Below are 24,100 nucleotides of genomic sequence, written 5' to 3'. Positions count from 1 at the left end.
CTCAGTATTGAATTAACACGTTTATCTCGGGTTCCATTCCCGGCGTACCAATAATAGTACTTTATTGTTATAAATTGTTATTTGAACCAGTTACTCTTCATTAAGTCTACACGACACAAAATATAGAGAAGTCACTAATCGTCAAAAACTAAAGCATATTTCAATAAATTTCTACAGATATTATATATAATATATATAGATCATATAATAAACCATCTTTCACGTGTCAAAAATGATAGTCAACTGTCAATGTAGTTGACGTTTCAAAAGTTACAATGTCAAATGCTAATTGGTGTCAAATCACGGGAAATAATCCTGGGAAATATAATGCATACTCATAATTTAGATACATTTAAAAACGTTTCTATTTCAATCTTCTTTTAGTGTATCTGTGTGCCCTAATTTGGCAAAGGCCTCCTCCAAATCCCGCCATTCCTCTCTGCACTGTGCCCCTCTCTGCCATGTACCACCTGCTGTTTCTTTATTTTGTTCTATCCACCTTCTAAGTGGTCTCCCTCTTTTTCATTTGCTGTACCTTGGGCACCAGTTTAGTACTTTTTTTGCTCCATTTTTCTGTTCCTCTCGCCATGTGTCCCGCCCATTTCCACTATAGTTAATTTTTTTTATTGTATCATCTGTTACCTTGGTTGTTATTCTTAAAGCTGTATTCTTTATTTTGTCTATTCTTTTCTTACCTATCATACATCGTTCCATCGATCACACCTGTAGCTTTGTATGCTGTGATTTAGTGGGCGCCCAAGTTTGAGATCCATATGTTAGTACAGGTAATGTACAAGTATTGAAGAGCTTTCTTTTAATTACCTGGGAAATATAAATAGGTCTTAATGCCGCTTTAAAATAAATTATGTAGCTTACTCATACATATTTAGCAGAATCACTGCTGTATATAGCGTTGTGATTTTTTTATTGTAATATATTAATATTGATAAGGAAATAAAAAGTAAGATATAATCAAACCTATCACAAGTTTTACTGTTAGTAATACCCTTTTGTTTTAATTTACCTTGCCTTTTATTAACAATTATTGCTAGATTCTGCCTTAGAACTTTTTTCTTGCTTAGTTATTTTGCCTAGTTTTTTAAGGGTTAGAACTCTTAATTAAACGCACCTATTAAAGCTATGAATCAAAATAACTATTATTTATCCAATAGTATTAGATATATTGTCATCAAGCAAGAGGCTCTTTCAAAAAATCAGGTGTTACAAAGATAGGAAGGTAGTACAGTTTTTATCCACATGCACTACCCTCATTTTCTAGCAACGCAAATGACTGCGCAGTTATCGCACCAGCTTGCGCTTACACAACAAATACTGAATTTAAAGACACAATTTTGTTCTGAATCATCGTGATAATTAAAGTGACGTGCATGACGCAGAATACAAGCAACATTAACTTCCTTAGTAGCATTACGTTAAAGGGTATAGTGATCATCGTAAATGATGTCGGTGGAAGGAAAAAATCATGACATTTTATCATTAGGGAGTGGACGTGTATTGTGACTGCGGAATTGCTGCATCTGGCCCAAAACAAGACACTTAACGAGAGTGATGGTCAACCTCCAGTGATGGAGAGGTACCAAAAGAAATGGACCGTAAGTTTTTCTTCACATGTGTTGAAGTTATCCAGCCAGCCCTGTTTATAACTAAATAATATTAGAAATTGGTGGTTTAGTTTCAGTACGAACTGTTTTTTTATAAATTGATCTGTGGCACTACAACCTTATTAGGTCTAGGCCTCAGATTTCTGAATCTGTTTCATGATCTTCTTATAGGCAAGTAGGTGATCAACCTCCTGTGCCTGGTACACGTCGTCGTGTTGGGTCAAAGGCAAGCCGGTTATGTGTACGTAACATATTATATTGATGTCCTTATTATAGGTTTTTAAAGTAATCCTTGGAATTAATTTGCTCTAGTTCAAACAATTTGTATGACTCAAAACTTGGCGATTAAAGAGTGGCGAAGAGTTTCTTGCCAGTTCTTCTTGCCTGCTTTACGCCCTTGACTTGCGAACTGGTAGTAAATGTAAATTTAGGATTAACTTAACATCTTTTCTGTTGACCTTCAAAATGTACTTGAGTACCTATATGATAAAAGTTATTTTGAATTTGAGTTATAAGAAAAAATAAGTATTATTTATTATAGCTTATATAAAACGCTTTCAAATCACTGAATACACGCTTCACCTAACAAACAATAACACGTATCTCATTCGGTATATTGATGACGTGATGAAAAAAGGATCACGTATAGTGCCAAATTCATAATCGACCGTTCACGCTAACCCGGGTTTGGGAACTGTATGTTTATGGCTTTATGATATCTCTTCAAATGGAATCTGTAACTTTGTAAGGAAAATGAGTATGTTACAATCTGTGCTACGGAAAATCAATGTATATATGTTATGAAACTTTTGGGTGTGTCTCAGTCTATTTCAATTTCAGAAATGTTAAATATATGAATATTATTTGTAAGAAACATTGTTTTAGTTCAATAAAAATAACTATCTCCTATAATAAAAAATAGGGGTTGATAGTTGAGGGCAAAATTTAGGGTTGTATGTATTTTTGTATGCTGTATCATAAAAACAAATAAAATTCTCCAAAAAATAAAAATATTATACTACTATTTTTTTGGATGGGATGGACACCCCTTATAACTTAAGGTTTTGAAAGATAGATAGTAGCCGAAAAATTTCATAAGAATAGGTCGAGCCGTTTCGGAGTATAACATATAACAGTCGGGTCCGCTAATATAACATACACGTATAAAAAATCTAGGAGCGAATATGAATATGTTAGGTATTTTAAAATAAATTATCTTTTACGAAAACATTTGCAGTTTATATTTGTAGTTGCAGAACGAATTGAATTAAGTTATTAACATACTTCCTGAATGAGTGAAGTTAGACGGTTTCTCGAACTGAAAATTCTTGCATTGATATGAATAAACTCGACAATTAAAGAAACAACAGATCATAAATACAACACTTATACACAAACATCAACAATCCAAGATTAATTAATTTTGTCTATTTTTAGAACAGTTAAAAAGCATTCTTCCTTAGCTTAAGTCTTCGTGTATAAATTTCGTATTCCATTTATCATATTTTTTAGTACAATATTAAAGTCAGAGTAAAAGTAAAAAATCATTTAATCATATAGGTAACACAATGTACATTTATGAACGTCAAAAAAAGAAATGTATATGAAATGCTTCTAACTTTACATTTGTGCCAGTTCTCAAATCAAGGGCGTAGAACGGAAGAGAAGGACAGGTAATAGACTCTCCGCCACTCTTTTTAATCGTCATGTTTTTTTACACAACGTTTGTAAGGAGCTGCAACCATTACACCATGTTCCACATGACAGCTTAAGTAATTAATAGTAATAACATTTAAAAGAAAGACTTGTCCTGAAGCAGAAGGAAGCATGGTGAAATAGGAGCACGCACTAACATTCTCGTGGGATACTCATTGTTTATATATGAAACAAACTACAGGCATATGAAAGAAAATAATTTAAGAATAAAATTAAGAGCCTATAGCGGGCCATAGATGGACCCGGTTTGCTCAGGAACTGCTCGAGCGACCCGTGTATTGCGGATATGAATTTAGTATGGAAACTGCAGATCGCCGTGCGGCGACCGCATATTGCAGTCGGTCTTGATTGCACCTGAGGTCGAAGGTTCGATCCCTGGCCGTGCACCAATGGACTTTATTTAAATGTGCGCATTTAAAATTTGCTGGAACGGTGAAGGAAAACATCGTGAGGAAATCGACATGTCTTAGACCCAAAAAGTCGACGGCGTGTTTCAGGCACTGGAGGATGATCACCTACTTAATTATTAGATTTTAAAAAAATGATCATGAAACAGATTCAGAAATCTGAGGCCAAGACCTAAACAGGTTGTCGGGCCACTAATTTATTTTTTTATATAAATAATAACTGCAGTCAAAAATTTGTCTTAAATTCCATGTATTTTATAAATGTGGACTCCGAATTGAAGTTTTGAAACCTTATCCTCTTAAATGTTGTAGCGCGACAATATTTTTGTTCAATTTTTTTGATAGATTAATGTAAACACAACGATATGGCTTTTTGGTCATACTCATCAGTTGATTAAAAAACCAGGCTAAAATAAAGAAATAAACTTAGAAGTTAATAGCAACTATGTATGAAAACAAAAACCTTTATAATATGTGTTTGTGAGAAAGTAGGTTATTGAAAAGATTATTTACAACGTAGCTTGTAAGGTTAAAAGGTTAGGTTATTTAAATTTCTTTTGATCGTTATATCGGTCATTTTGACAAGGCTGATTTAAGAAATCGTAAAATTATAATTTAATAAAAATACCCTGGGAAAGAAGGAGTAGATATCAAAAGGTGGATATACAAGAGAAGAAGATATAGAAACGTTAGTTGGAAGCGAATGGAGAAAGAAAGACACGTACAGAAATTTTTTGAAAATACTTTAGAAAGTTTTTACCCGTGATGGTGTTCCGATCAATGGTACTCAAGAAAGTTAGGATATCAAAAATCGAGAAAATAAAATTAATGTAACAAATCATATTCATATTGTCAACATTTTTAAAGATTTGTAATAAACGGGCTTCATTAGTATTATTATTTTAATATATTTTATACTTAAGTTGCAACATCCAGAACAATATAAATCACTGTAATATAGTATTAGAAATTAGTTATATTAATTTTTCAATAACATTTAATAACCCCTAATGATGTATTGAGCAACGAGGTATTCAAAAGCTTGATGAAACACAAAGAAACGTAGCTTAGACTGTAAGCATAAGATCATGAAAATGTAAAAAGCCTTTGTGACCTCGGCCGGGTGCGGGGCAGAATAAGCATTAGCCGGCAGTCGTGCGCGCGCTCTCCATGGAGATAGACGTATCTATGAGATTAATATAATATTATCGTGTACGCATACTTATTAGCGCGTGTTCTGTGTAACTGTGTGATATGTGATCAGATAGTGAGACAAATTTAAGGATGTATTTCATTATTATTTTGAGCTTATTGATAAAAGGTATGATTTAGTATACATAATATATAAGGACATTTAAGAATATTTTAGTTTGTAGCTTTTCATAGGATTGGTCTAAATATGAAAATGTGGAAATTGGTTTTGATGTGACAAATTCTATTTGGAAGTTATTTGTGCGTGAACAAATCTCATTTTTATAAAACTTATTTATTGTTTTGAATAAAAAACAATCATGACCAAAATCAACACAAAAAACATGAGTTTGTGAAATCGATTAATTACTTTAGAGTCTTTTTATACAATTTTTTCTTATATACTTAAAATATGTAATAGCTTCCGAAACGAGAAACATTTAATGTCCTCAGCAGGTCACTCGATCCAGTAATGTCGAGCTCAAGGTACTCCATCCTGCGTTGTCAATGGGTTTATAATGATCTGTACTTTGCTATAAAGTTAAAAAGAAATACGCTTCCTACAAGGATTGCTAGGTTTCTAAGGATTTGCGTTTATGCCAACAAATGCGACCTTGTGGGTTGATTAGACAAGTTATACCAGACCAAATGATTTCAATATTATTATATAACAACATGAAAGTTATCAATGCACATTTTTCAACTAATCCTGTAGGGGTACATTTTAAAGCTCTATTTGTTAATATTATAAACCAATATCCTAAAACATAGAAGTTCTTGTAAAATTAGTCAAATTTAAATTAGTTTATTCGTTCTTATAGTGTTTTCTCCTTGAAAAGGTTGGCGATCATCGTGGCTAGTTTGATTTTGGATGGCCAAATCAATGTCTTAGGTCTTTCAATCAAGCGTCTGCAGCCAGGTCTCCTTCTACCTGCCACTTTGCCTTGTACGATTAGTTGAGAGAGCCGCTCAGTTTATTATATATAGTTCAGTTTATTAAGCATACTAAATAAATGTTAAAATTTCGACCTTTTTTCTTAAGTACATTAAAAATGATTCCGAACTTTTTAATGCAGGTTTTATATTTAAAACAAACTTAGTCTTATTATTGTTTAAAAACAATTTAAGTAAACAACAGTATTGGTTATATTGTTTTTTAGTAGTAGTACTAGTTTTCTTTCAACAAATATAGCATTTATTTTTATAGATATACAAACAGTCCCGAGATAATCTAAATATGCTAAATAATTTCAATGGAGCCTCGGTACGGACGCCAAAAACTTCATAAAAGACATTTAAATGATCGCAGAAAATCAGTCATTGCTTTTTACCAATAAGCTACAATAAATAATTACCACGCTACAGCAGCTACACTTCGTAGCTTCTCGTAGCCTTAGCTACGATTTACTACAAACCGTTAGGTTAAAGTTTAACATTCAATGCGTTTCCATGAGTTGAAATTACGAAAATCTAATATATAAAATTCTTGTGTCGCAATGTTCGTTCCCATACTCCTCCGTATCGGCTCGACCGATTCTTATGAATTTTTTTATGGATATTGAGTAAGTCTGAGAATCGGACAACATCTATTTCACAACCCCCTAAATGTTTTTATTTTTTTATGATACAGCATACAAAAATACAAATAACCCTTAATTGTCACCCCTCTACCCCTATTTTTATTATAGTAGATAGATGTTTTTATTGAACTAAAAAAATGTTTCATAGAAATAATACACATGGTAAAACGACGTTTTCCGGGTCAGCTAGTTACGTATAAATTTAATACAGAGATAAGACAATAACAAATCAACTTGAAAATCAAGTTAACAATATTTGCACGCATTTTTGTCAACCCCATGTCACAATTGGTACTTTAAAATACTGGAAAACTCTTCAACCAAAGACTTCAAATAAAAATCAATATGTTAGTAACATGCTATATCAATAAATTGCATAATTGTACAGAACATTGTAAATCCATTGGATGTAGTTTCATTATGTCTTAACATTTCTATCCTTCTCAATTAGTTCTCAACCGCAAATGCTCCACGTCGTTCATATGTTGTCGTCAATTGCGAGCAACTATTCACTGAGAAGCTAATGATCTATTTCGTCAAATAGGGTTTGTAGTGAATAGATCTGGTTCAGACAATTATTATATAAAGCTAATGATACTACAACGGCTGAAATTCTCAGAAATCTGTATCTGTCTATCAATTGTTTTTCTAATACAAAAATGTATATCCTTCTATATCTGACACATGGTGTCGACTTATTTTGGTCTAAATCTCGATGCTTTCATTCACAGCACGAGCGAGTGCACCATAACAATGCGCACATATACAGAAAGTCCATTGATGAACAGCAAGGTAACGAACCTATGAGGGATGAGAATCACACATTGAAGCTACTATTTCAACATGTTCAACTTTTTAATGATATCTATCTATGTAACTATCTAAGTAAATTTATCAACCAGTTTTTCGCGGTCAAAATACTTACACTTTTACAAACATGTAATAAATAGGAATAATTCAGATAACAATCCTTTATGAAACAATTATTTTAATGTACTAATGCCAGATTATATTGCAAATAATGTTATGGTAATAGGACATATTATTTGCTGGTAAATTTTATTATAAGTCAACGCAGACGACGTCTTGGGTTAAGAATAACTTCTTCGGTCGTTTACCTTTGTAACTATAATACCCTATGTAGAACGTTAAAACGTGGAATATCGTTTTTTAAATATTACGGCAATAATCAACATTTTTATATAGTATTATTTATATAATATATATATATATATATGATGTAAAGGTGAAATACCGCAAAAAATATTTATGAACGGACTTAAATTTATATTATGAAGTGTGTATAATCATGTTTTAATATGATTAACCACTTGATTATATAGTTTATCTTATATACATAATAGATAGCTACATATTCATTTAATTAATAATACCATCCTTAACGATTACAGAAATTAATACTCATTAGAATATTGTATAACAACTATATAACCACTAATAAATAATATGTACGTACTGGTAATATAAACAATGAAAACTACTGAATATTTGCGAAACACTGCCTATTTTCTAAACATGAGTACCCGAAGAAATGTATTTCAAAGAAAATAAAGACGTTATTGTGACCTCACAGCATACAAAATTCAGTTTCAAAGGTTAAAAGTGAATGATCGTATTATAAAGAGTGTTAACGTAGTGCGATCAACATATTATATATGAAACTCGGTGCGCGGTGAAAAAAGGGCCCAACATTTCGACCCAAAAATCAGCGGTGTGTGTCCGGAACTAAAGACGTAATCAAATGATTAATTAATATGATGTAGAAACCTGAGACTAAGAGCCTTGATAGAAGATTGTAGTGACCATAAGGTCTGGTTTTTCAAATAAATCGCGTTTACATGAGTTACTAAAGCGGCTTAACTATCATGGTTTTTAATCACAAACATTATCCAAAGAAAACGGCAGCGGCCCTTGCAATTTCTTTCCACGACTAGTCTTATATTCACGGGCTAGATATATGACTAGTTATTAAACTTCATGCATGCAAACTCTATATTTAAACAGGGTTGGTCATTTGGCATTTTAATTTGCGCTAAAATAATTTTGTATCGAGTTACCCTATAATTTAAAGATGAAACAGTCTTTTAATTGACTTTTTATGAATAAATGTTTTATCTGCAAACTTGTGGTTGAAAACGCAATTGTTTTTGCCCAAATGTGATAATACTTATGATATCAAAACTACATGTTAAGGTTAGTTAATCTAATGGCTTACTAGAGGTCTATTAACTAAGTCTCAGAGGGGCTACGAGCGACGCTAAGCGATGACACGTTACGCTCTATTAAATTTTGATTTAGTGTACACATCAATACCTTTCTTGATTCAATCAAAATCATAGCATCAAAACTTAATTAACTAGATTTGTTTATTACGAAACAACCACTTAACTTTAATAACGGTTATATAAGCTACATTCTCAAACTTGAGTTAGTTTGCTGTTTATAGAAAACTGAGCACTTCGTTGTGGGGGATTCCCTAGATTTTACGAACCAGTAAACACAAAAAGTTTTAAATTTCGTCCCAATTAAGATAACTTTGACTATAAATTATTTTTTGTATTCCTTAGTAGACTAGTGCATAAACGTGAACACTATTCCCGTCTGTGAGGAAAAAAAACTCCAATTTCATGTTAATTTAAATCATTATAATTATTAAATATTTAAAGCATATTTAAACTGATGTTCAGAGAATCAAAGAGGTGGTTCTTCACTTCGCCTTAAGCATATGATCGGTGCTGTTAAAATATTATTTGATTATGGTGTACGGTTTTCATCGAGTTTTTTTTACAACCTATAATTATTGAAAGTGTGAATAAAGTACCATGAGTCAAAAATATTATATTCAGTTATATAATTACTAGCTGACCCGGCGAACTTCGTTCCACCTTATAGTCTAATAATATCGTGTTAACTTTAATTACACTTATTTTAGGATTTCATTAAGGTTAACATTAATTTAATTGCAAATTAATTTTCTTTTTTTGCAAATATAGAAATGTTTTATTGCTTGCCATTTTGAAAGATAAATGGCAGTTTTACACAAGGCTTCTTCTCCCTAGCGCCAATATTGCGATACTGCATGTTAAAGCACTTTCTGATATACACGATATATGACGACACGAATTCGATGTAAAATGATGCGTAGTTTTGTCAACGGATTTCACCAAATGCTGTTTGCATTCGTTTAATTATTGTTATTCGATAACTTATCCGATATTCTATAACTTATTCTGCTATTCGGAGCGGAGAAGAATCCATCAAAAAAGAGATAACTAACATCGGTCCAGCCGATCTTGAGTTATAAGTGGTGTAACTAACACGACTTTGTTTTATATATTTATATTGTCTCTATAAATAGTAGTTTTACATAATAACTATTTAGGATATTAAGGGTCTGTTTCACAATGTATGGATAAAGTACCAAATAGCTATGCAACACATAAATTATTTTTAAGATAAATTGTGCTATTTGACATTCATCGGACTCATAGCTTATGATGGACTTTATGTGACGAATAGCGCTATCTGACAGTCGTGAAACGCAACAATAGTGTTTATCCTACCAATAAGTAATAAATAGCTAATATGGAACTTATGTAGAACTTATCCATACATTGTGAAACAGACCCTAAATGTAACAACTATATTATATTAATCTGTAGTAAAATATTTTTATTTATACGTGGTATAAACGCTTGTAAAGCGTAACATAATAACTAGCTTAACTGAAGTTCAGAGAATCAATGAGGTCATTCTTCACTTCGCCCTTAAGCATCAACTTAGTATAATATTCGATATGGCTGCGTAAAGCCACAGACATACTTAAGTCGGTTTTTGATAAGCTTAAATGGGTTCTAAGTAGGCTTTTAGGTTCAAAAGGTTGTTAAAACTCTCAGAAATCTGTATATTTGTTTGTGTAGTGATCGTTTTATGACCATTTCGGAGAACTCCTATTATTCGCATTTTTTAGCTTTTATTCAACAAAGGCTTATTGTATTATTGGCTTATTGTATGCATAGATAAGAATTGTCAAATGTTAGTTCTAGTATAAAAATAATTACTCTTAAATAATAAAGTATTTACAATATTCCTAAGCGACATAGTAATCATTTTAAATAAAAATGGATAAATAGAAACTAAAAACATTAGTCCCTGTGGCAGTTTACCTTTAATGCGGCATTTCCTCCCTGTATTGTGATAAAAAGGTGAAAATATATTGTTTAAATATTTTGTGTCTATGGTAGATGTGAATATAGTAAAAAAAACGCCTTAAACAATGTAACAATGATATTTGTTAAGCACTTGAAACATAATATACAATTACAATATGCTTGCGTTTAAATATTTTAAGGAATTTAATATTTTGTAAAATATTTAGTTTTGTAAACATTTACGAAAGATTTTCGACTGATCTCCGAGCCAAAACAAATGACCTGACGTGACCTATAAATTGATTCAGTAACATATGACATAATGTCCTTGATTTGTATATTTTTAATAAATGCACATTGATTTCTGTATTTCGTAGTTTTAAATATTAAATATCACAAGTAACGCTGTCAATGTAAAAAACAAAAATACTCGTTCAAGTTGCTAAAGTGTAGTAAAATTGATTAAGAGGCGTAGAGATTAGAACCATCCCCTTAAGCGTGTTAGATATATGTTCTAAGACAACGAGTATGCATAAAATTAAAAAAAAAATCAGTGGCGCTACAACCTCTTTAGGTCTTGGCCTCAGATTTTTGAATCTGTTTCATCATCATTTTTAAATCTAACAGTCAAGTAGGTGATCAGCCTCCAGTGCCTGACTCACGCCGTCGACTTTTTGGGTCTAAGACTTGTCGGTTTCCTGACGATGTTTTCCTTCACCGTTCGAGCAAATGTTAAATGCGCACATAGAAAGAAATTCCATTGGTGCACATTGGGGATCGAACCTACGACCTCAGGTATGAGAGTCGCACGCTGAAGCCACTAGGCCAACACTGCTCCTTATGCAAAAATTAAATAAGAAAAAATGACATCACAAATTTTATTTATAAATTTTATTAAAAAATATACATAAAACAACTCACTCTATAATTCTTCGCTTAGGTTTAATAAACTAAATTCTTGATCTATAAATGAAAATAAACTAGAAAGTTACATAAATTGTGGTAAGTTATGAAAAGTTAAAAATGATAGGTTCGTACCCAACTCAAACAAGAGAATGGACGTTGTCACAAATAAAGAACCCTATCAAATATTCAAAGGAAACTGTCCTAACTTTTCTTCACTAAAGCCCCAATATGTCAGCCAATTTTCACCGTCACTCTAAATAAAATAACTATTTATTATCCTTGAATATATCTCAAAGTAACATTGTCTAAGAAAGTAGATATAGTTTTAAAGAAGTTAGTTGAAGAAACTGCAAACCGCCCACTAACATCATTATTCTTCTTTTATTTTATTTTTTGTTTATTATTATTAAAGCTTTATTAATCCATACAACAATTTGTTCCTTTACATTCCTTAATATTAGTATTAGTTGTGTTAGTATAAGTTTTAAAAAATTAAGTTAGTTCGTTTTTTTTTTTTGAGTGGTCTAGTTTTTGTAAGGCCCCTTTAAGGGTAAAAACCTCCTCCATATTTTTCTATTTCTCCTTGTCTTGGGCAATATTCATCCAGGTTTTCCCCGCCAGTTCTATAATGTCATCTGTCCATCTTTCTTAATTTTTTGTTATTGTGATGTTAATAAAGTGTTATTATTATTACCAAAGAAAGAGATAATTATAAGCTTTTAGCTTTTCTACAATCATGAGCGACGTTATGACCAATTTATTTGGTCTTAAAAAACCTACATTGACGCTAGTTATGTAACCAAACATATTATTTTAGTTAAATTACACACACAAAATGTTAGCAATTATCGCACACATGAAGCCAAAATGAGCCCTTTTCCCACACTCATAAATTGTAATATAACATTCTTGTTTCCGAATAACCAATAGGTCGACTACACATATTCTTTATAGGTAAGATAAGACGTGTCACTTAGATTTAAGAACCTTTCAATAAGTCAAGTAAGTTTTTCGTTAGTCGAGCGTCGCAACACCACAGCCTGATTTTATGTTAGTTATAATCTCAAGTTTTATACGATTAACGCCAGTTGATACCCAAAAAAAGAGTTTTATTTTTACATACATTTGAACGTCCCTTCAACAACCACCACCGAACTTAACTCTATATTCATGACGGTATTTTTATCGGGTCAAGTAATTATATCCATTCTTAGACATTTGAAAATTGTTCTACATATTCGTAATTTTACACAATATATGACAGTTATACAATATTAATTATTATGCTCCAGCATAGTTATTAAGGATTGATTTTTATTCTTCAAAAAATAGTACAAGGCTGTCAATAGGAATGAATTTTTAATGTTGTGACGACTAACAGTTGCGCTAACTTTCTTTTGTTATAACTTGTAGTAATTTTATGCAGTAAATAAATATATATTAAGGAATAACTTTATGTAGATTCTATGAATTTTGTAACATCCATTATTATGGTAGTCTATAACCAAACTATATGCAATTTCATGTCACCAGTATTAAATTAACTTTAATTCGAGTTAGCCATCTCGTAATAGGAATGAAAACGTATAGATTTAATACGAAATTCATAAAAAATTAAAGAAAACACTTTTTTAACGGATTGAAGCTACGTATTATTATAAACTTATAATTATTTTACATAATTTTAAATTATTCCCGACGTTTCGCGTGCTCACCCTTCATCTTTTAGTCGATTCCAACTCCGGGGAAATAAATATATAACTTTTTCTACAGCTGTGATACTTTTTGACATTCAACACCTTTTGTCTTCAGGCACCGTGACCACGCATGCTGTACAGCACGCGAAACGTCGGGAATAATTTAAACTAATGTAAAATAATTATAAGTTTATAATAATACATAGGTTCAATCCGTTAAAAAAGTGTTTTCTTTAAATGTGTAAAAGTTATGTTCATAAACAATAATTAATTGTTATTTTTATTTAATAAATGATGTATATTATATTGATATAAACAAAATTGCGGTGTCGTTTGATTTTTATGAAGATTATTTATAGTTATATAATCATGATACAGATGCTTAGAGCATTGCCACTTTGTGATGATATTCCGTGGTGGGTACGGTGACTAACATGGGATTGCGCCAATTTTCTTTTCCTTTGTAAGCCTAGACCCCTTACGTCGGCATTCTACCCAAAGAAGAGAAAGGTTGTAGTAGGTATTAATTAATTAAATAATTTGGTTTTATTAAATATTTATATAAAAACCGAACCGGCAGCGGTAAAACAAAATATTTATGGCAATAAAGGCGTGACTTACTTGACTAAAGTCATATATCCCCCAATGCATCCTGCGTAGGGAACCAGCCTGATTGGTCTTGGGTAGCTCTCTTATTGTCACTCCACGTCATTCCAGCTTCTCTGTCCTCTGCAATGATGCTTCATAGCCAGGTCTGTTTTGGGCGGACACGTTTCCTTTTGTCTTGAGGAGTCCTTAGTAATGTGACTTGGACCCCTTCAGAGCGTTTGCCCAGCGTCTTACCAATTGGCACTTCATTGCATAGCTTCCATGGCTGATGATTAGAGGTTCTCTCGGGCCAGAAATTATTAAGGCGTAGCGTACATTTATAAATTATGTCGGTATTATGAGCTAGTATTATGAAGATAAAACTTATATTCAAGCCCAATAAGAAACTTTGAATCTAGATAAACTGTAGAACATCGAACAATTAGTGACAAACTTAAAACTGTAAGATAAGCCGAAGGAAGTTTAAGTTACGGTCGGTTCAATTAGTTAACTCTTGAACTAGACTTTTCGAAGCAATTTCAATATCTTTACGATACTCAAACTTTTTCTATGAATTTAATTCGTGTCATTCTTCAGAACTTTGAATACCATTAGTGATTAAATTCGAATATAATAGATTACAACGCGTTTCTTTTCTATATTATACAATGTACCGACGTCTTTCAAATACTATTTGCCATCAGTAGCTATTTAAATCAAAATGGATTAATACATAAACCATGTTTCTATGACCAGTAACATGAACAAGCAAAGCAAATATATTTATTTTATCTATTTCTTATAGTAGTTTAAGTAATAATCATTCGTATTTTTTGTTAATTTTTACTATTTTTTTTTCTACTATTATTAATAATATTTTTTCTTTTTTTGCGTCTGAGGCGCAAACTAACTATTGTGGTCTCTGGCAGAATGAACAGCTCTGCGATTCTGTAACTCACTTCACGAACTCACACAGCGGTTTTCGCATCGGCAATCGCTCTGTGTTCGTGAAGTGAGTTACAGAATCGCAGGGCTGCGCTGTGGAACTCGTCTGCTCCACAGCAAAATGCTGAGCCAGCGCCAGTTACAAATACAACATACACACATTACACACTTAGAATAAGGTACATTCTTTTGTTTTCTTTCCATAATAAATGATTTTTCTTTTTTGATTATTATTATTATTATTTTGTGTCTTTCTGTGTGTGTGTTTCGTTAGTAATAAATGTTATGTCTATATCTCAGTTTTGCATTTGACTATCTAGATAAAATTCACTATTAAATAGCACACTCATATAATAAGCAAATATTAAATATTGAAAATGTAGACTCAGAGTTATACAAAACCTATATTCGTTACGCCAATCGAGTCCTTCAGAAGAACTCTCAATGCGGCAAAATATTACAATTTTACGATTTTTTGCCGTTTTTATTTCATCGAAATATTGGATTTAATGTTATTACAGTATGTGTATGAAATATTTTAAATAAATATGAAATGAATATGATAGTATATAAATATTCTGTTCTATAACGTTCAGCGAATTACGAACCAATTTTACAAATTGAAACATGAGTGTGTTGGTGATGCGTCGGATTAGACTGTAGGTCTTAAATCTGTGTCCGGCAAAACAATTATTGTTTCCAGTTGAAGGGAAAATCGGATTTTCTTTTTCATGCTTTTGGGGTCGTGATTTCGAGCATACAGCACCTGCTATTAACGGATTTACTGAAACGTTACAACTTTTAAGTTTCTAAGCTAAGTGAAGAGGTCCATCCGGTGTCCCATGAAGAAATTCTATCCTCGGTTTAACTCTAAGTTTATAAATAAATGTTACCTACCATGAAATTACCCCATTGGTATTTTTTACGGGACAGGTGAGCTACGAGAACGTGGGTCACTTAAAGTTACCCCCGTTACCGCCCAAGATACCGCCACCTATCGACACCTGCAACACCAGTTGTTGTTTTTTCATCCTAGAAAGATATTAAAGCGACTCATGGCCATGTGTAATACCTTTTCAGAATCCATATTAAATGCGCCAAAACTTGTAATACAGGGTCACTTTTCGATAGAGTAATTTTTTTTCACAGTGTGGTCCGAAATAAACAAAAAGTTATGATTTGAAAAAATGTTATATCGTATAACTTAATATTATCTTCAATACACTCAATAAACAACTATAAATAGTATGTCTAACGCAAGAACTAATCAGTACCAATGTAGTGGATATTATAGAAAAGATACAGGATGAAGATATTTTCGAATTTTAATAAGAATTGGTAAAAAAAGTCAATTTTCATATAAAAACCAAAATAAATCATAACTCTGCAGGGGTTGACCTTAGAGACCTCCCGTAGAACAATTTTTTTGCCGCTGATGACCTCATCTATCCCCTATTTGCGTTTGATCCACGACTTTTTGGCCACCCTGTATAGGAATGGTATTTCAAGCCAATACTAATAAGAATTTCATTTGTTTCAGAATGTCTTTTACTACGAATAGTACGCGTATCTGTCCCTACATACCGTGTGAGAGGTCAGCCAGCTCAGTTAGATTGCGAGTATGAATTGGGTGACGACACACTATACTCAGTGAAGTGGTATAGAGATAATGAGGAGTTCTACAGATATTTGCCGAAATATGATCCGCCAAAACACGCGTATAAACTCGACGGTATTAAAGTTGATGTAAGTACTATATTCATAATAAGTTATCATCGCCTAATGGAGCTCTTTACGCAAGCACTTTAACATATTGTCTACTCGAACGTCAAAGGTCTCAAAGTAACTCAAGGTCAACGACCGCACTGTACGACGCGCGAGCCCAAATACCTATAACTGTTTTTGTCTTCTATTTTTAATTTAATTTTATTTTAAACATCACACAAGTTACAAGGAGGTCAATATGTTATAGTAAGGACATGTGTGAAAGTAACATAAGAACTTAAGAATGCGCAGCCCAAACCAGATCCATGCAACTTCCTCACAATCGAGTAGCCCGCAATATCGCAGCACACAACTTTCGAGGGGGACTCTTTGTATTGAAGAAGTCGTATGGGTCCGCCAAGAATCCGCGAATACACACTGTAAATACATAATATAGAATAAAGAAAATAATAATAAAAGCAAATAACACACAAGGTTTCTAAAACGACTCGGCGAATGGCCTCCATGTAGTTGCTCACAATGTAATATTAAAATTTACTTTTACATTTTTAAATCATTTAATCATCATTCTCTCTGTGGCGTGGATTAATCGTTTGGGACGCAGGTCGTCTTTTTTTTGGTGTAAGTAAGATTTAAGAGACGAGACTTACTTAGCGCTTATTATGATTCCCTTATGCCAATCTAATGACTACAATCTGAACTACTTTAGATTACCTTTAAAAATATCGATTTGATATTTTATTTGAGCAGTACCAACCCCTCCGAAGCAGAAATATGCTACTACATGTATTATACTACTGACGGTTTATCCCACTACTAACGGTTTACCCTACTACTGATGTTTTACCCTACTACTGACGTATTACCCAACTACTGACGTTTTACACTACTACTGACGTTTTACCCCACTACACTTATATTTATTTACACTTCGTTACCTTAAAAACCAGGTAACAGGTTAAAACAGGTTACATAAGTCATAGGACAACGGGCAGCCTTATCGCTAATAAGCGATTTCTTCCAGGCAACCCTAGTAAGGAAAAATAAAAAAATTAACACCTACAGAGGGTAAAGTACAAGAAGTGCATAAATATTTTCAAAAAGGACATAAAATAACAAGTAACATAAAAAAAAAACAAATAACATAAAAACGTACAAGCTAATCTTAGATTTAATGAGTCATAATTAATATATATAAGTAGCTAATTACGAGGTAAAAGATAAATGCTCAAAAAGATTTTTAAAAACAGTTAAAAACTGAGCTCGTCTATATCAAGAGTTAATAGACCAGTGCAGATAGCCTTTAAAAATAATAAAAAGTGAAAAAAATTACAGTAGGATGAAACCCATTAGAAAAGCAGGGGAATATGATCAAAATGAAAGGAAAAATAAATTACGGTCGATCTGAGGTCGGGAAGGGGTAGGGGGGGGGGGAGTTTTAAGGGTAAAAAACGGCTTATCTCGATTTCCGGCAAAACTAAAAGTCCTATCGAAGAAAACTAAATAGCAAAGTTGTAGATCATAAAAAGATCTACAACTTTTGTATTCACACATTTTTCACATAACCTCAAAATTTATGTGAAAAATTCAAAAAACCAACTTTTTGGTTTTTTATTTCTATCTTTTACAAATATTTATTTTTTTAAACGAAATTTGGTGAAAACTGACCTTATTATGTCCCAAATATACTGTAATTTATTTGATTAAAAATATTTATTTTTTCACCTTATTTTGAATTAATATCGAAAAAAACACCCTAATTTTCAATCGAAAATTCTGACGTCAAAATTTCAGCTTTTTTCTAAAAGTTGGTGTGATTTCAGTTCGTTGAAATCTCTACTTTCTTACGGTAAAAAAATATATATATATATCACCATAGTAAATCTTCTCAGAAAATGCAAAAAATCGTATGCAGTAACGCCCAGACCCGTCATCCCCTTCCCTACTTCTCTATGAAATACGAAAATTTTAGCCCATCTAAAGGCTAAAAATTTTTTTCTAAGGTCACTCAGGTATTTTAAAATAGTATCTATAGTAGTATAGTAGTAAAGTTATCTTAAAATAGTATTAAATAGGCATCTAATTATAATTTAAAGAAGATTCATAGAGAAGTAGGGAAGGGGATGACGGGTCTGGGCGTTACTGCATACGATTTTTTGCATTTTCTGAGAAAATTTACTATGGTGATATATATATATTTTTTTACCATAAGAAAGCAGAGATTTCAACGAACTGAAAGCACACCAACTTTTTGAAAAAAGCTGAAATTTTGACGTCAGAATTTTCGATTGAAAATTAGGGTGTTTTTTCGATATTAATTCAAAATAAGGTGAAAAAATAAATATTTTTAATCAAATAAATTACAGTATATTTGGGACATAATAACGTAAGTTTTCACCAAATTTCGTTTAAAAAAATAAATTTTTGTAAAAGATAGAAATAAAAAACCAAAAAGTTGGTTTTTTGAATTTTTCACATAAATTTTGAGGTTATGTGAAAAATGTGTGAATACAAAAGTTGTAGATCTTTTTATGACCTACAACTTTGCCATTTAGTTTTCTTCGATAAGAATTTAGTTTTGCCGGAAATCGAGATAAACCGTTTTTTACCCTTAAAACTCCCCCCCCTGCCCCTTCCCGACCTCAGATCGACCGTAATTTATTTTTCCTTTCATTTTGATCATATTCCCCTGCTTTTCTAATGGGTTTCATCCTACTGTAATTTTTTTTGGTTTCAAAAATTATCGGCACTGGTCTATAAGGAGTTTGCATAGTAAAGAAGTGTTAGAATTCAGTTTTATGAGTAGGGGTTTCAAGAATTATATTGTTAAGGAAATTCTTCTCTTCCAGTTTAAAAGAAATTAATTATATTTATTTACATTAAAAAAAATCCAAGTTAAATATAAATTACTAGCATAAATATGTAGTTACAAAACTTAAAAAAAATTACTTCTACCATTTATTTATATCTGTGAACGAGCGTCTCATAAATTATTACTATTCATTAGTTACCCGCCTGTTGTAACATCGATGCGACCTACCTGCACTTTTGTAAAAAAATATTCTATATATTCTTTTATTTTTAAATAGTTTCAAAAAGATGTACATTACTAACCTATAAAATTTCTCACTAAATGAATGTAATTCTTTGAGAAATATAGTATCTTTGAACCGAAGGAAACGCTAAAATAACTACTACATACAATTATGAAACTAGTATTTAATTCCTTATTACAGTTGTTTTCTATGACAAATTGTTACTTTCAACATGTAAATACTACTTACAAATTCAATTGCTATTCACAAAGTAAATAACTTTAATAATTTACTGATTACAAAGCACTTTACGTTATTAGTATAAGAAATTGCTTTTGATATCAAATATGATAGGAAAACATTATTCCGAAAATTGTCATAAAGTCTTCTTGTCATGTGGGTCCCTTGTTATTCTTTAATTTCCGTCTGTATTGTCTAGCCCGCAGCCTCTTGTTGGATAACATTTTTGCGTTTCCATTAAATCTGTATTGAAAATATCAATATAATTCGTCTTTCTTCTTGTCTTTCGGTTATTTTGATTTGTATTACAAAAAATCGCAATCATGAGAAATTAAAAAAGGAAGTCTCCGTTGAAATATATAGCAACAACTTTCTTTGAGAAACGATAAACGATTGAATAGCGATTCAAACTTTTCGCAACGAGGTTGGTCTTTACTTGAATTCATAAAATTATATTAATCCATGTGAAATAAATAAATTGCAATAACAGCCTTGCGATGTAACTCACTTTTCGAACTCTCACAGCGGTTTTCGCAGCGCCGGTCGCGCTCAAATCAGTCGTGACGATTTGACATTCTGATAAGGAGGGAGTTTGTAGTTTATTGTTAGCTACGGTGAATGGATTATCCGGATCCGTTAGTAAGTGTCGGGCCTCATTCGAGCCTTTTTTGTCGGAAAGGGCCCTTTAAACTTGTGGAAGTGGCGTGAGGACGGCAACTTCATGCATTGGGCTATGGTAGGGAGCCCCAGATCGTAGTGGCGATCGACGTTTCTCACGTAAGGCGCTGCGGTCGCTTCTTAATGTAAACGTGACATGAATTAACTTCATACCCGCATCGTCAACTTTTTTACCATAATCCTATTTTGTCCAGGCATTGTATGATGATGAACTACCGTGTATTGAGCGTAATTGAATGTTAACTTAATTGACTCCTAACTATATAAAAAAGCGCCCACTCAAGCAATATATCGTTTGAAGACCGTTTTCGCGCTCAAGATGAAAGCTCTTTGTGGGTGTCCAGTACACGTTCATGGGCACGCAGTAATCACTTAATGTCTCGGCCTACATTTCATGAAAGATAAAAATACTTTATAAGTAATGACAGAATACTTATAGATACTCGTAGAAGATTACACCTTTCTCTTGTGATATAAATGAGTTATGGACTACCATTAAGAACTATCTTTTCAATATGTTTCATGTTATTTCACCTTATTTATTATTTTTACCATCGTTTTCGTAGAAATATAGTCACGAAATTTTGATAAAAATATTATTATATAAATGCACCGACTAATTTATACTAAAATCTGATATCCATTGGTTAAAAAAATATTATCTGACAATTAATTTATATATAATATCATGCTACGACCGAATTAATACACGTAAAGCCGCTTGCAATAACGCCGCGAGCTTGTTTGGTTTTGATAAATTATTACAACTGTATCTATTGTATTGAATAAACCATATATAATTACATATTATGTAAACGTAAAATTGTAAACACCGTTAGATTGTAATCTATCTCGCGAGATTATAAACTGTCGAAAGATTGTGAACCTCAGCTTACTGCTTACAATTTAACGTATTATTATTCGGTAGATTGTACTACACTAACTTAGTTATCATTCAAACTTCTTTGGTCAATTACAGATTAATTTTACTTTCCAACAATTTCATATAACTACCGAATAATAATACGTTAAATTGTAAGCAGTTCGTTGAGGTTCACAATCTTTCGACAGTTTATAATCTCGCGAGATAGATTACAATCTAACGGTGTTTACAATTTTACGGTGACATATACATGTATAAATATATATAATTATCAGTCATTGTCAAACACAATGTACAAAAAAATCTAAAACTGCACTGCAAATAAAGACCAAATGTAGGAACTAATATGATAATATGACGCAGAATCGTAGGAGAATATAAAACCTTAACAGATGAGCCTTTAGAATTTTAAAAATTCTATACTTTTCAACTGTAAACAAAGAGCTAACACATACATCTCTTGAAATCGAGCTCCGATTTGAGTAATAAATCAGTTACATTCGGATTTATGATGCGATTACCAATTTTTGTGTATTGATGTCCCGACGGAGGATTATAGGTATTTTGTAGGCTTACATAGCAGTATTTCACTCTTTATTAACAGATTTAAATTTATAAGAATCAAATTTGCAATGTACGTGAATGTTTTAAGATTTAAATACAGTGCTATTAAAAGTACTTTTAACATCAGCACCTAATACGAGCCAAGGCTGTACATTTTGCTTAATCAGGCTTTCTTAGTTTTATGAGCGTGGCGATTTCCTAAATCGCCGTAGTTACGCCCCGAGTAAAGCCAGACGTAGGCACTCTCTTCAACTGTTACATTGCATTCATTCGTTACATAGCAATTAACATTTCATTATTTCGCTTATATTCTACTGTACGCGAGTGGTTAATATAGAGTAAAACTAAAAACCTCTATTATTAAAGCACCCCGATGACCCAGGAACCGTACCTAAATGTAATGCTTTACTTAGTTTTCACTTTATTTATACCTTACCATGTATAAAATAAATATCCTTTTGATTTTCTTAATCATGATTATTACACAATATTTCAAGTCACAATGCTATTAATTTTTTTTTCATTCAATCTTTTTGTTTCCTTTTGTAAATTTTTGAACCTTTTTTATAATTAAATGTATTCCATGTCTGGCTTTATTTATAGTGTAACTGTTTGTTATTATATATCATTTATGTTAGCTGTAGCATTACGAAGTTAATGTTACCCCTACAGTCTAATTACACTATTTCAATATTGTCTGTTTCTAGCAAATTCTGTTTACACTACCATGAAAGAGACAGAACATGATTTAGTCAGAACAGTGTAATAATCTAATTATTTATATAAACAATTTTTCCAGACCTTCTCTTATAGACTAAGACCGTTTGATTTTTGAAGTTATAATTTAGAAATAATCAAGTTCTTACACTAAACACTTTTGCAGCTTTCAAAGTCAGACGATCGCCACGTCGTGTTGCACCAGGTGACGTTGAAGTCGTCAGGTCTATACAGATGTGAAGTGTCGGCGGAAGCACCGAGTTTCGCGTCCACCGCCGGCGAGGGAAGAATGGACGTCATTTGTAAGTCCACAATTCTTATAAAGTTTTCAATTTTGTTAAATCCACGTCTAGATTAAAATACAAAGTTGTTTCTTGATTTAGATTAAAAATTGTTTGTTGGAAAGTTTCACTTGTGAATCGGTGAAGATTGTTATGCTGGAGTTTGACAAACTGTCTCCTTAACTTAATATCTACTTCCTACGAATAAAGCCCTGACATAGAGAGTTTTTTTATTGTTTAAGGAGACAAATAATATAGGGACGCAATTATGTATGCATATTGCACATTTAAGAGAATCTGTAGCGACCGATTTTGTCGATATCGGGATAGCAGGCAAGGCGTGGTGAGCAAGCGGTTGCAAGTCTAAAAATATTATAACCATATTAGGTCATCTCTTTTATCTTCCGACACGAGTCCAAGCCCCATTGTCTACAATTGTTAGAGTTTCGGATGAGAACGTACAGACTCTGCGCCTGATGTCAAGTACTTCAATAATCGTGGAGCACAGTGTCTTCATCTCCTACGTCTGTGCATAGGGTTTAGCTATCTGGAGTTGAATCGGGGTAGATAAATTTACACAGACCAAAAAAAATGACCGCAGCTGCTTACTGAAGTATTTCCGAATCAATTCGACATAGGGTGCTTCCATAAAAAAGCGTACCAATTCTCAAAAGGCTGGCAACGCACTCGCGAGCCATCTGACATTGAGAGTGTCCATGGGCGGGCGATATCACTTCACAATATCATCAAGTGACCCATACATTTCACACATAAAGATTACACTAATTCATAGTTAATAAATTTAATTGTCTTAATTTGACACCAGTCCAAATACCACTTATTTATTTATTCAAGTCACCATATCATACATAACACTATATCTACGGTATGTAACATACTATTTTATATAAAATATATGAAATTTTTTTAAAACATAAATGTTACATGAAAAAAAAATACAATAAAATTACTTAGCAAATTTTGTTAAGCAGAAAAAAAATTACCAGCAAAACATCGGATTAGGTATGAGATAGGCCCACAGCCCACTACCGAATACAACTTTTATGAAATTTTTTTTACACAAATGACTTATTTAAATAGCCTATAAAAATGAATACATACAGAACAAGGTCTGTTAAAGCCTTACCAAATC

At 32.2% G+C, this 24,100-nt stretch overlaps 1 protein-coding gene across 1 annotated transcript in view; it reads left to right on the top strand.

Annotated features, from left to right (window-relative positions):
* The first annotated feature begins 4,910 nt into the window (after positions 1-4,910).
* LOC125056234 overlaps positions 4,911-24,100 on the top strand; it is a 31,527-nt gene continuing 12,337 nt past the window's right edge. Inside the window, exons 1-3 of the mRNA XM_047659267.1 lie at positions 4,911-5,066; positions 16,365-16,570; positions 22,833-22,968. Coding sequence (XP_047515223.1) covers positions 5,030-5,066; positions 16,365-16,570; positions 22,833-22,968 — 379 coding nt within the window. The 5' untranslated portion in view covers positions 4,911-5,029. The remainder of the gene's footprint in view (positions 5,067-16,364; positions 16,571-22,832; positions 22,969-24,100) is intronic.

This window comes from Pieris napi, chromosome 14 (genome assembly GCF_905475465.1).
Source record: "Pieris napi chromosome 14, ilPieNapi1.2, whole genome shotgun sequence".
In the NCBI taxonomy this organism is placed as follows: Eukaryota; Metazoa; Arthropoda; class Insecta; order Lepidoptera; family Pieridae; genus Pieris; species Pieris napi.
This window is presented reverse-complemented; position numbering and strand designations above follow the sequence as displayed.